The sequence below is a fragment of the Myotis daubentonii genome, chromosome 11 (assembly GCF_963259705.1).
Source record: "Myotis daubentonii chromosome 11, mMyoDau2.1, whole genome shotgun sequence".
NCBI classification, from domain to species: domain Eukaryota; kingdom Metazoa; phylum Chordata; class Mammalia; order Chiroptera; family Vespertilionidae; genus Myotis; species Myotis daubentonii.
In genome coordinates, this window is record NC_081850.1 from 59,544,988 (window position 1) to 59,557,986 (window position 12,999).

A 12,999-nucleotide genomic window follows, 5' to 3' on the forward strand; every position below is an offset into this window, starting at 1 on the left:
AGGGAACATGGCTACAGAACCTCGCTGGAGATCCGAAGCAGAACCTCTCTGGAGATCCGGGCTAGAGATCCTGGCTAGGTTGCTGATCAACTGAACGCTGTCTCCGTGTCCTTCCTTCTTTGCCGACTCCGTCCACACCTTTGGGGACCCCTGGACCTGCTGGGGTTGGACCCCGGCACTATCAACAATTGAATCTAAAACTCAAAATAAATGAATACAAAATCTAATGAAAAGAATAAACAGAATCAGAGGCAAGGAAATGAAACAGACTGATGATTCTGAGGGAAGGGGGTTGAGGGAATGGGAATAGATTAAACAAAGATCTTACATGTATATATGCATTACCTATGGACAGAGACAATAGGGTGGCAAAGGCCTGGGGTGGGCAGAAACCAGGTGGAGGGGGACAATTGGGGGGAAAAAAGAAGGACATCTGTAATAATCTCAGAAATAAAGATAAAAATCAAAACAGTAAAAAAAAATCTCTAGTGTGCAATGCTTTCTTCCTTGTTGCATTATCCCCACTTTCTCACTGTCCCCTTTCATTTGTTTCTTAGAGATGGCCAAGCCCTTTCAGTTTATCCCATTTAAACTACTCCAAATCCACCCATTACTCTGTTCAGCCCAATAAAGACCTAACATATTATGAAAGCAAACAAAATATCCAGCTTAGAAGGTAGAGGAGAGGATAAAGTTATTAATATTATTTAACATTTTTTGTCCCCAATTTATGTGTCAGTCTATATTCCACAAGACTGTGTGCTCCTTGATCGTGTTTTGTTTTTGTTTCCATGTTGTTTAGTTTTTTGGTATCACCAATAGCTAGCACAATGCCTGAGCTAAAATAGGTGTTCAGTAAATACTGGTTGATTGAATAATCAAAATAAGGAATAAATGACTGAATGAACGGAAAGTTCACATTCTATAGGAAATTCATGTAACTGAAAAAATACTTATCTGTAACACTCTAAACCCATTAACTGTGCAACCAAGTTCTTTAGAAATTAAGTAATTTTTTGAGTAATTTATCAGTAACAAAGGTTTTCACTCAAACATGCCACGGTTCATCCCTATGAAAAATAGCTTCATTTTTCTACTCTTGTCTCTCTGTGCCATGTACACAGGCCAGGCACCTGATGCCCTAAAGTCCTCACCCTTTCCCTCTAAATCAGTGGTTCTCAACCTTCTGGCCCTTTAAATACAGTTCCTCATGTTGTGACCCAACCACAAAATTATTTTCGTTGCTACTTCATAATTGTAATGTTACTACTGTTATGAATCGTAATGTAAATATCTGATATGCAGGATGGTCTTAGGCGAACCCTGTGAAAGGGTCGTTCGATCGCCAAAGGGGTCGTGACCCACAGGTTGAGAACCGCTGATCTAAATGATCAAAGATTATCCCCTATAAAAATCATTTAATGTTGAGTTCATATAGTACTCTGCCCCTTCACAAGGCACTTTCAATTTTCTTCCTAAAAAAGAGATGAGACTAGAAAACTAATGCATGTAAAGGGTAAGAGGTTAAGTTAGTAAAATAATATTTCCTTTTACATAAGATTATAAAATCCATCATTCCTGAACTAAATTTTGTTATCCGTGAGAAAGTAGATGGTTGGAATGAGAATCCTGTTAAGGTCGCCAAAGGAGGAATGCATGAGGCCAAAGTGGTGAGGGATTATAAATTCGGTCATCTGGATACCAGATGGGCTAAGCCCCAAAATGGTGCCAGCACCCAAAGACAGGGAGTCAGGTTTTTAAAGGACTCTAGGCAGGCTTTCTCTGGGTGGAGAATTCTCTTGTGCAGGTCCGGATTCTAGGATAGTCCAGAGGGGAGAGAGAATCATGTTAGCAAGTGGAATGTGGTCTAAGCAAGTGGAATGTCCATTGTGAAGTGGCCTAAAGGTCAGTTCCCAGGGGAGGGGGCATTGATTCAATTATTTGATCAGACCTAACAAATCCTTTTACCCCTAAATTTCTGTACCTTTCTCTTTAATCCAGTCATGAAGGGAAAGGGTAGGCCCTAGATTTCTCTCACATTTAAATACCAGGAACAGAAAAATTAGTTTCAGGGATTAATGGTACCACCAACTCTTATTTTTGTTTTGGAACTTTCAGGGGATAACAAGACCTGCATTCAGAGTAAAGAAATTTTTTTAATAGCATTCATGTTCCCTGTGAGGAGCATTTCTGACACATATTCTTCACAGCTGCCTTCACATCTCTGTTCCTCAAACTATAGATGAGAGGATTGAGCATGGGTGTCACAACTCCATAGAAGAGAGAGATGATTTTGTCTGTGACGTATCCTTTGTCTGTACTGGCAGAGTCTTTAGCCTTGGGTTTTGCATACATGAAGAAGACGGTTCCATAGAATATAATCACCACTGTTAGGTGGGCAGAGCAGGTGGAGAAGGCTTTGCGCCTTCCCTCTGCAGAAGGAATTCTCAGGATGGTGGACATAATCAAAACATAAGAAACAAAAATGAAAAGTACTGGGACAACAAGAAAAATCATATAAGCAACAGCCATGCAAATAATATTTATAGAGATATCAGCACAGGCCAATTTTAAGACAGCTAAGATTTCACAAGTAAAATGATTAATGACATTATTCCCACAGAAAGGAAGCTGCATGGCAAAAGAGGTTTGCAACACAGAATTGACAGCCCCTGCAATCCAGGACCCGGCAACCATAGGTACATAGAAAGTCTTGCTCATAATGATGGGGTATCTCAGAGGGAAGCATATAGCCACATAGCGGTCAAATGCCATCATGCTGAGAAGGACACACTCTGTGGTTCCCAGAGCTAAGGAGAGAAACATTTGCACTCCACATCCAGAGAAGGAAATGGTTTTCTTTGAAGTTAAGCTGCTGAGAAATAGGGGAATAGAAGAACTGGTGTAGCAAATATCCAAGAATGATAAGTTACTGAGGAAAAAGTACATGGGGGTGTGCAGGTGGGAGTCATAGACACTTACAATTATGATGACTCCATTTCCCAGCAGGATCACCAGGTACATACATAGGACCAAAACAAAGTAAATGGCCTCAAGCTTTGGGTAGCCAGAAAGCCCCAATAGAACAAATTCTGTCACAGAAGATTGATTGGTCTTCCCCATGTTAATGTTTTCTTTCACCAAAAGGAATTCTGCAGCAGCCAGAACGTACAAGGACCTGTTAAAGCAGTGTCTGTAAGAGTTGTCTGCATCCTTAAGTGGCTTCCTTGTGGGTAATATGGACCTAAAATTGGATTGGTGGATAGGATAAGAATGTTACTATCTTCTAAGCTAGATCAGTTAGACTTGTATACTTCATAAAAGAGGCTTTAGCTCAAAAAAATAATCCTTGTTAAAGAAGATTCAGAAGACACACAACTGGGTTAAATTATGTATCTCACTTACATTATGAATTTGAAATTATTTTGAATGCAGTTTTACTATAACATTTTGACCAGACAAATCTAAAACATATAAAGTATTATTGGAGATATATAGGATATATATATATATGTATTTCCTCCACAATGACTACATTAGCCTTAACAAAAATCACTATTCTTTAGCTACTAAAACAAAATAGTATATATACTCCTTTTTCAATGGTAACAACCTCAGTTTAGAAGAGTTTTGTGATTAGGAGAACAAACCAAAAAGATGTATTTTTAGAAAAAGAACTTTTGGTTATTTCTAACTTGGAGGAAATGTATACCTGCAATCTCTTAAGAACATTAATTACTGGCATTAGTGGTGTTTGTAAAAGAAAACATTTTTAGATAAAATTGTTATTCTTTGTCTTTTCCAGTACAAATTGGACCATCTAGGTAACTCTCCTATCTGACACACATAATGAATGGCAAGTTGTTCTCAGAATAACTCTAGCATACATGTCTGTCTAGAGCCAAACCATAAATAAATGTATAATCTAAGAATTTAAGTGAAAGGGAATTTACTCTTTTATTTCCAAGTATGAGAAAATACATTTTATCTTCTCCTTGCACAGAAATCAGCTCCTTCTATTCTAACAACTGCTCTTCTGATCTTCCTCCCCCTGCATGTTCAGACTACCCATAATAAAAAGGTTTAAGTCACTCAAAATATCATTCAGCATTAGCAATATGTTATAATTATTTATATCCCACTTCACTGGAATATAGAGCATTTCTACATTAAAATGCCAGAAACAGAAGTCCTATTATTTTATGAGATTGTTAATCTCATATATTTCATCTCAATAAGTTCAGTAAGATAACTAAAGGAACTATCTGCTTCTCAGTTTTCATTAACATCAAGTATCTGCCATTGCTATTGCTAAAAAATAAGAATAATTTACCAGTGACAAAATAGCACTGACTTCCAGTAATGATGAAAGGTGGGCTCTTGACATTCATTACATTATGAGGCTCCTTTAAAGAACCAGCCAACAGAGCACCAGAGCAACCTCAAGTCTGTGCTGCTTTGAGGATGTTCCTAAATCCCAAAAGCAATTTAAAGTTCACAATGTGGACTGAATAGAATTTAGAAACTTTCTAGTACTTTCGGGATGAAGTCCCTTGGAAGCAATTAAGACAAGGTTGCTAATACAATTTAATTGAAGTATAACTCACAAAACAAATAATTCTTCTGACTTTATAACTGTCCGGGAAGAGCAAAGTTAAAACTGCTACCTAGGTCAAATGGTCAATTAAAATTGACTATATCTGATAGAGAGATGTGTCAGTAATCTGTGACACTTAAGTCAAAATAATGCTTTGTTTTTAATAAATTATCTGCTGATATCCTTTATTTTGACCTCTAAATCCTGGAGTCTCAGAGGCCATAAACTGTTATCACTGGTCGCTCTAAAAGAGCCAGATTGTATGCATAGTCATTTTAATTTTTCTCATTCATGTCTTCTCTTCAAATACAGGGTTGGGCAAAAGTGGGTTTATAGTTGTGAGATGTGAAATAGAGTTTATTCTTGTATTATTTTTATTAACTATTATATTATTTTCCATACAAACAACTGTAAGCCCTACCACCCTGTATATACACAATACCCCAAACTTATCCAACTTGTCCTTCAGTCATGCCCACATTGGCATGATACACACAGAACAGACCACGCCAACAAGTTCCATGAGATAAGCAAACCATACTTTACTTCTGAACAGTACAAGAAGTTCTGATTGAAGTGGATAATTATGTCATGACTATCTTTTGAAATCAATCATTATAAAATACTCTTTTATAAAATACTCTTCAGCATTAAAACAATAAAAATAATCATGTATACTGTTAAAAAGAATAGAGTAAAATTAGAAAACAGCACTCTTTTTTGTCAGTGGATGATAATCATAAAAAGTTATTGAGCAAAAGATGCAACATAATCTTGAACAATATGAAAGCAACTTATGCCATGAAAAATGGTATTCTATGCTTCAACAAATCAAATTTGAAAACCAATTCTCAGAGTTCTTAACTTTATGCAAATACATTTTCGGTATACTGGCTTGCAATGCAAATGTTGAACATGTTTTCTCATTAATGAATGTTCAGTGGACAAATGAATTAAATAGTTTTGATGTGACCACAATAAAGCTATATTACAATGCAAATGTAACTGCAAGAAGTTTTATAAGCAAATTATGTGAAACAAAATAATGTTAGAGTAGAGCCAAATAGTTATAGAAATATAATTGAAGAGGTACTTAATATAGATACTTGTAATTTATTTCCGATAAACAGCAAGTAATTTTTAGTACAAGAATTCCTATGCAATACTTTTCTTTTATCCCAGTGTGCATATGCAAAAGCAATTAGAAATAATTCAAATTTAACTAGGCGTCATCTATTTTGATTTGCTAACCTGGCAAACCTAACTTCCTGTGACTGGACTCACATGGAATCCAGTCCAAGCCTGGGTTGCCCACCTGTCATCATTGCCAGTTCTGGCCTTTCCTAGAACGAAGGTATCAAGGCAGTACTGTGAGACAGTACTATTTTTAGAATTTTTAAATGAAAAAGAAGAGAAAATATTTAGTGTATTTCTCTAAGCTACTCTGGTAGGTACAGAATTATATTCTGTTGTCTCAAATGTACCTACACACCATATAAATATGACTATAGCTTCAACCCTCCACCCCTTTCCAGTACATATATGGTATGAAGAAACAATTAGGATGAACTTATTGAGACTCATGATTAATTACTGTGCTTCAACATTTCTAAGCCCTAGTCTATCTTCTCTCCCTTCTGATTTCATTCATTCAGTGTTTACTAACTGAGACCGCCTTGTTCCAGAAACTGTCTTCTTCTTCCCTAGCTCCCCATGAATCACTTTAGTCCTCTGCCAGGTACTACAGCCATTACAAGAATGGCAAGCCAATGTCTAGGGTCTTAATATCTGGGATCAGCTCCCCTACTGCCTGACTATACTTCAAACAGAGCTTGCACTGGCTTCTGCCTTCACATTGCTCTCCCTCTTGCTGGGCCATACATCAATCCACGCTTTCCCCTGTAGTGGCTGGCACACACTTCTCTGGTTCCCTAACTCCCTGCTCCCTCTGTAGCTCTTATTTACATGGTATTCACATGCCATCTTCTTGTTCCTTTACCAGGAAGCTGGTATATCTGTCTATTTTAGTCTGTCTAAAGACAAATTAACCACATAATTAAGGACCAGACACTTAATTTGGCTCCAACCTCTTCTGTCCCTTAAAATAATTTACTCAAATATGGCTATATTTTATCTAAATTGTGAACAAAATTTTAATTTCATAATAAGTCTAGAAAATTTAGTTTCATCACCTTGAAGTTAGATAAGGGCAATGTTTCATACATTTTTGTTGAATGAACACAAAACTTCATCTAGATCAGTGGTTCTCAACCTTCTGGCTCTTTAAATACAGTTCCTCATGTTGTGACCCAACCATAAAATTATTTTTGTTGCTACTTCATAACTGTAATGTTGCTACTGTTATGAATCGTAATGTAAATATCTGATATGCAGGATGGTCTTAGGCGACCCCTATGAAAGGGTCATTCGATCGCCAATGGGGTCGCGACCCACAGGTTGAGAACCGCTGATCTAGATCCTCAGGCTAAAGTTTATCAAAATGGTAAATATTCACCATAATACAACTACATTATGATCAGTATATTCACTCATTTCATCATAAGAGTCTCTCTCACAGACTCATGATCATTCTCTCACATGCTTTTAGCATGTTCCTCCGACTTTGTATCTGGCAGGAAAGAATCTATTCTAGAAAGACATAACATGACAGATTGTAGGGATAGTCAAAGGCAAATAAGTAACTACCAATTAATCCATGATATAAAGAACAGAACAGGGACATCAACCTGTGATTAGTTAATTAGAATTTAAATGGGATATCCCAAAGCCAAGCAGTGAAAGGATCAGGGGTGTGATTTAAATTAAGAAAAACAACAACACAACAATTAATGTGATTATGTTGTTAATAGAAAGAGATGGAGGCATGGGGAAAATAACACAGGACAATCTAATGTAACTCAGTTCAAAGATAGGTCTCAGTAAGAGGGCTATTTCTTTCTTATTAACTTTTTAATCTAATTAACCATTCGATAAAAAAGTGATATATCCCAGTTCTGAAAAGAGCAAACTAACATAATCTAATTTCTTCCTCACTCAAACATGGAAATGCCATAGAAATAAGATTAAAAATGTATCAATTTGAACAAGATCAGTTCTAAGAATAAAACAAAATAATAGAAGTGAAAGTCATTTGATACATCCACATTTTAAAAGATCAAAATTCACTGAGTCTTGTCCTTTTCTAAACCTTGAAGGTGGCATGGACACAAAGAGATGGGGAATTACTCAGCTGTAACCAATTCTTTCTGGTAGGACTTTCCCAATACCCCGAGCTTCAACTTTTTCTGTTTGTGCTCTGCCTCATCATGTTTGTGGTAATCCTCCTGGGAAATAGCCTCCTCATTATCATCAGTATCCTAGATTCTCACCTTCCCACCCCCATGTATTTCCTCCTTGGAAACCTCTCATTCTTGTACATCTGTTATACATCATCATTCAGCTCCCCAATGCTCACCACATTTAGGGCTAAGGGAAAATCCAGCTCCTCAAGTGGCAGTGCTCTGCAGATGGTTGTCTCTCTTGGTTTGAGCTCCACTGAGTGTGTCCTCCTGGGTGTGATGGCCTATGACCAGCATGTGGCCATCTGTAACCCACTGAGGTACACCATCATCATGAACAGGGTGCTGTTTGTGCACATGGCTGCATGGTCTTGGATCATAGGCTGTCTATACTCCTTAGTGAAAACAGTCCTAACACTGGCATTGCCTTTCTGTGGGAATAACATCATTAACCATCTTACTTGTGAGATTCTGGCTCTTCTTAAACTCATATGTTCAGATATCTCCATGAATGTGCTTATTATGACAGTGACAAGCATTGTTGTATTGATGGTTCCTCTACTGTTAATTTTCATATCCTATGTTTTCATCCTCTCTTCCATACTGAGAATTAATTCTGCTGAAGGAAGAAATAAAAGCCTTTTCTACCTGCTCATCCCACCTGACTGTAGTCATTTTATTCTATGGTTCAGCCCTTTTTATGTACACGATGCCCTAGTCAACAAACTCAAAAGCATCCAATGAAATCATTGGACTGTCTTATGGAGTGGGGCCAGATCAAATCTTTTGTATTCACAGATGAAGTCAAGGGAACTTATCTGCTTGTAAAGTCAAATATTCATGTAAAGTGTCATATTATTTTTGACGGAATGCTCATGTAAAACCTTTGGAATAGTGTCTTGTCTGAGATTTCTAACTGTATATAGTTCTGCCCAGGGTCCCATAAGGGCACGTGGTTTTTCCTCAAGATGAATCTCTGTTCTCTCTGTTCTCTATGATCTCCTTTATCCTTTCTCTCTCTCCTTCTTTTCTTTTCTCCATTTTCTACTCCCTCTTGTCCTTTCCTCTCTTCCATCTACTTTCTTTCTCTCCCTCTGTTTTCCTGTCTCCTTTTCCAGTTGCTGTGATTGAACATCTATTGTTTTATTTTCCAGCATCCCCTCTTGTGGTAAGATTGCATTTTTTTTCCTTTTGACAATTAAACAGTCTCTTTAGGTACATGTGGTACTAGATGGGGATGACCCTACCCCCTGGAAATAGTGAAAAGCGTGGAACCAAAGCTTAAGCAATTAAAGAAGCAAATCCCTCTAGTCACAGTGATTCATTTAGCATAGGAAATGATCCTGCCAGGCTAATTAGACTCAACCCAAGAATGCTGTCTCTCATAATGAGATGAGAAGCATTCTTTCTACTATGGTTGCTAAACTGGTCAACTGAAAATGTGGAGTCAATCTTTACCAACATGTGTGGAGAGCCCGAGAGGCAAAGGGGTATTGAGTGATGGAGGGAGAGTGTGTCTGAGCCTGTTATTTTAACTCCTTGATCCAGCTGTGTCTAAAGTCAGATTCACAATTATTCTTTTTAGTTATATGAGTCAATAAAACACTAGTTTTGAGATGAATTTTCATCACTTATAGTCAATCGTAAGGCCCTAACCAAAGCATTCCTTTGCGCCCCCTCATCCCTCTCACATTTGAGGCAAAAACTAAAAACATGAGGATATATTACCTAGGTGGTCTCAAGTTCTCTAGCCTTCCTTTAAGAACTAAATAATCTAATTTCTAAACTGCAGGTATTCCAGCCATCTCCCTAATAATTTCTGAAAAGTGTTTACATTTTCCTAGTTTTTGGTGTGCATGGGTATGTTTTTTTTTTATGCCACACTACTGTTCTAAATTTTCCCTCTCTGGTAATCTTGTATGCTCTGTGTTGCATAAGCTCTCAACAGTACCTTTTATCCACAAACAAGAGACATTACGTCTCCTACATATCCACATTCAAAAATGCCACTCTGTGTAATAACTTTACTTAGGCTTGAAAATAAAATAGAGGAATTATTATCAGTAAGAAAAATTACCAATATTAAATACTGTTCTTGATATCTTTTAGCCATCCCCATTCACAGGGCCCCCCTTAAGTCCATTTTCCTCTTTAGCTTCTGTTCTGATACAAGATTGATAGTGTCTATTCATTTCCTTCTTCCATGAAAATCAGCACTTCTCCCAATAAAAAAGAGCGAATACCTAATGCAAAGCACTCCTCAACATGGTCCTTCCCAAAGTAAAGAGTGAATTTACCCCCCAAACAGACTGCAGCTTCTACTCTTAGAGCTATAAGAAATTCAGGGAGTTTTAAAAGAAAAGTTTGTAATAGATCAGGCAGAGTCCAACAAACCCAGTTATACATACATGTAATAACTTAGCTTGTTGAGCTTATAACTTGACATTGATTAAATTAAAAAATTGGCCCAGCTGGTGTGACTAAGTGGTTGAGCGTCAACCTATGAACCAAGAGGTCTCGGCTTGATTCCCAGTCAGGGCATATGCCCAGGTTACGGGTTAGATCCCCGGAGGGGGGTAGGAGGGCGTGCAGAAGACAGTCAATCAATCATTCTCATCATTGACGTTTCTATCTCTTTCTCCCTCTTCCTTCCTCTCTGAAATCAATAAAACTATATTTTTTAAAAGATTTATTCTCTTAGCAACTTTAAAATAAACAATACAGCATAATCACTGTGGGGGGTTGCCGTGGTCCAACCCCAGCGGGTCCAGGGGTCCCCAAAGGTGTGGACGGAGTCGGCGAAGAAGGAATGACACGGAGACAGTGTTCAGTTCATCAGTAGCCTAGCCAGGATCTCCAGCCAAGTTCTGGTCTCGATCTCCAGAGAGGTTCTGTCCAGGTTCTCCAGTCAGGTTCAGTGTCCAGGTTCCAGTCAGGTTCTCCTGCCAATCTCTGTAGTCAGGTTCAGTCCAGGATCCCTTGCCATGTTCTCCCGCTAGGTTCTGTCTCTAGGTTCTGAGGCCAGTTTCTGTCCAGGATCTTTTGCCATGTTCTGCCGCTAGGCTCTGTCTCTAGGCTCCGAGGCCAGTCCCTGTCCAGGATCCTCCGGCATGCTCTCTCCAGCGAAGTTCTTCTGTCCCTAGAGAATGTTCTGTGTAGGTTCTGTGCCTAGGCTCTGTCTCTCTTGGTCCTGTCTTCCAAGCCCTGTGTTCTCAGTTCTGTGTTCTGAGTTCTGTCTGTTTCTGTCTTGTTACAACTGTATTTATACCAGTTGATTCAATCCTATCAATCTCTATTACAAAGGTTAGGGCGTTTCTTATCTCCATTCCAGGGAGAAAAGATTATGTAGTTTAAGCATGATTGTTCATAGTTAAAGGGATTAATTACCCGCCTGGCACTTAGTTGAGGGGTTTTATTCCCTCCCTAACTTCAGGGGAAAATCCCTACCTGGGGAAACAACCTTTCTCAGAGACCTTGGTTAAAACACATAGTGCCAAGAAGGTGAGCAAACATATTAAGAACAGTATGCCATATATGCCAGGTCCCTTGAAACAGCAAGCATGGACCGGCTCCCGGCAAATTCCCCCTTTTTTATTTTTTAAAAGCAGGCATTAAAAAGAAAAACCTGAAATGCTCTCTTATATCCATTTTAAGAGTAGGATTGGCGCTTTCCGCTATTACCTGAGTCCTGATCTATCATCCCAGGGAGAGCTTGCCAATCCTGCACTTTTCCAGGATAGAAAGGCTGCAGTGGGGTTAAGGATAAGGCTCCTTGAGCTTACCTTCTCCCATGCCTCTACATTTACCTTTCCAGCACCTTTCCTTCCTCAGAAAAGCATGGACGTATTTCTTGTATAAAATGTTCCATCTGACTGGGAGTAACCTTAACTCCTCTGCTAGCAAGCATATGTGTTAAAAGATCAATATGGAGTCTTTTTTCTTTAGACTCAGTATGGCATGTCTTCTTAATCTAAAGATCAATACAGAGTCTTCTATCTTTGGACTCAGTATGGCACATCTTCTCAATCTAAGTTCTGTACTATCCACCTTCTTACCCTATTTATCCTCTATAGGGGGGCTTGTAGCACCCTGGTGGAGTCCTATCCGTCCCGAGTGTGGGGGTTTTCAAGGGGGGGGCTTACCTAGGGGAATCCTGTTCCAGGCATTCCCAAAGGTGTGGACGGAGTCGGTGAAGACTATCCACCCTCTTCCTACGGTGGAGTCCGATCCGTCCCGAGTGTGGGGCGCTTACCTAGGGGTCCCTGTTCGGGTGCCAGATGCCGGGGTCCAACCCCAGCAGGTCCAGGGGTCCCCAAAGGCGTGGACGGAGTCGGCGAAGAAGGAATGACACGGAGTCAGCGTTCAGTTGATCAGCAGCCTAGCCAGGATCTCCAGCCAAGTTCTGGTCTCGATCTCCAGAGAGGTTCTGTCCAGGTTCTCCAGTCAGGTTCAGTGTCCAGGTTCCAGTCAGGTTCTCCTGCCAATCTCTGTAGTCAGGTTCAGTCCAGGATCCCTTGCCATGTTCTCCCGCTAGGTTCTGTCTCTAGGTTCTGAGGCCAGTTTCTGTCCAGGATCTTTTGCCATGTTCTGCCGCTAGGCTCTGTCTCTAGGCTCCGAGGCCAGTCCCTGTCCAGGATCCTCCGGCATGCTCTCTCCAGCGAAGTTCTTCTGTCCCTAGAGAACGTTCTGTGTAGGTTCTGTGCCTAGGCTCTGTCTCTCTTGGTCCTGTCTTCCAAGCCCTGTGTTCTCAGTTCTGTGTTCTGAGTTCTGTCTGTTTCTGTCTTGTTACAACTGTATTTATACCAGTTGATTCAATCCTATCAATCTCTATTACAAAGGTTAGGGCGTTTCTTATCTCCATTCCAGGGAGAAAAGATTATGTAGTTTAAGCATGATTGTTCATAGTTAAAGGGATTAATTACCCGCCTGGCACTTAGTTGAGGGGTTTTATTCCCTCCCTAACTTCAGGGGAAAATCCCTACCTGGGGAAACAACCTTTCTCAGAGACCTTGGTTAAAACACATAGTGCCAAGAAGGTGAGCAAACATATTAAGAACAGTATGCCATATATGCCAGGTCCCTTGAAACAGCAAGCATGGACCG

At 39.4% G+C, this 12,999-nt stretch overlaps 2 protein-coding genes across 2 annotated transcripts; one reads left to right on the top strand and one right to left on the bottom strand.

Moving 5' to 3' along the window:
• Positions 1–1,690: 1,690 nt before the first annotated feature.
• Positions 1,691–3,387, bottom strand: LOC132212799 (olfactory receptor 13C7-like). The gene has a single exon (XM_059658787.1). The coding sequence runs from the start codon at positions 3,121–3,123 to the stop codon at positions 2,167–2,169; it is 957 nt and encodes a 318-aa protein (XP_059514770.1). The 5' UTR covers positions 3,124–3,387; the 3' UTR covers positions 1,691–2,166.
• A 4,444-nt stretch (positions 3,388–7,831) lies between these two features.
• LOC132211712 (olfactory receptor 13D1) lies at positions 7,832–8,698 on the top strand. Its single transcript, XM_059656214.1, is given in 3 exon segments — positions 7,832–7,853; positions 7,856–8,529; positions 8,531–8,698. Coding segments are annotated over 3 exon segments (864 nt in total).
• Positions 8,699–12,999: the final 4,301 nt, after the last annotated feature.

Coding starts and splice junctions, on each gene's coding strand:
- LOC132212799 (XM_059658787.1), bottom strand. CDS start 3,123: ATGGGGAAGACCAATCAATCTTCTGTGACAGAATTTGTTCTATTGGGG.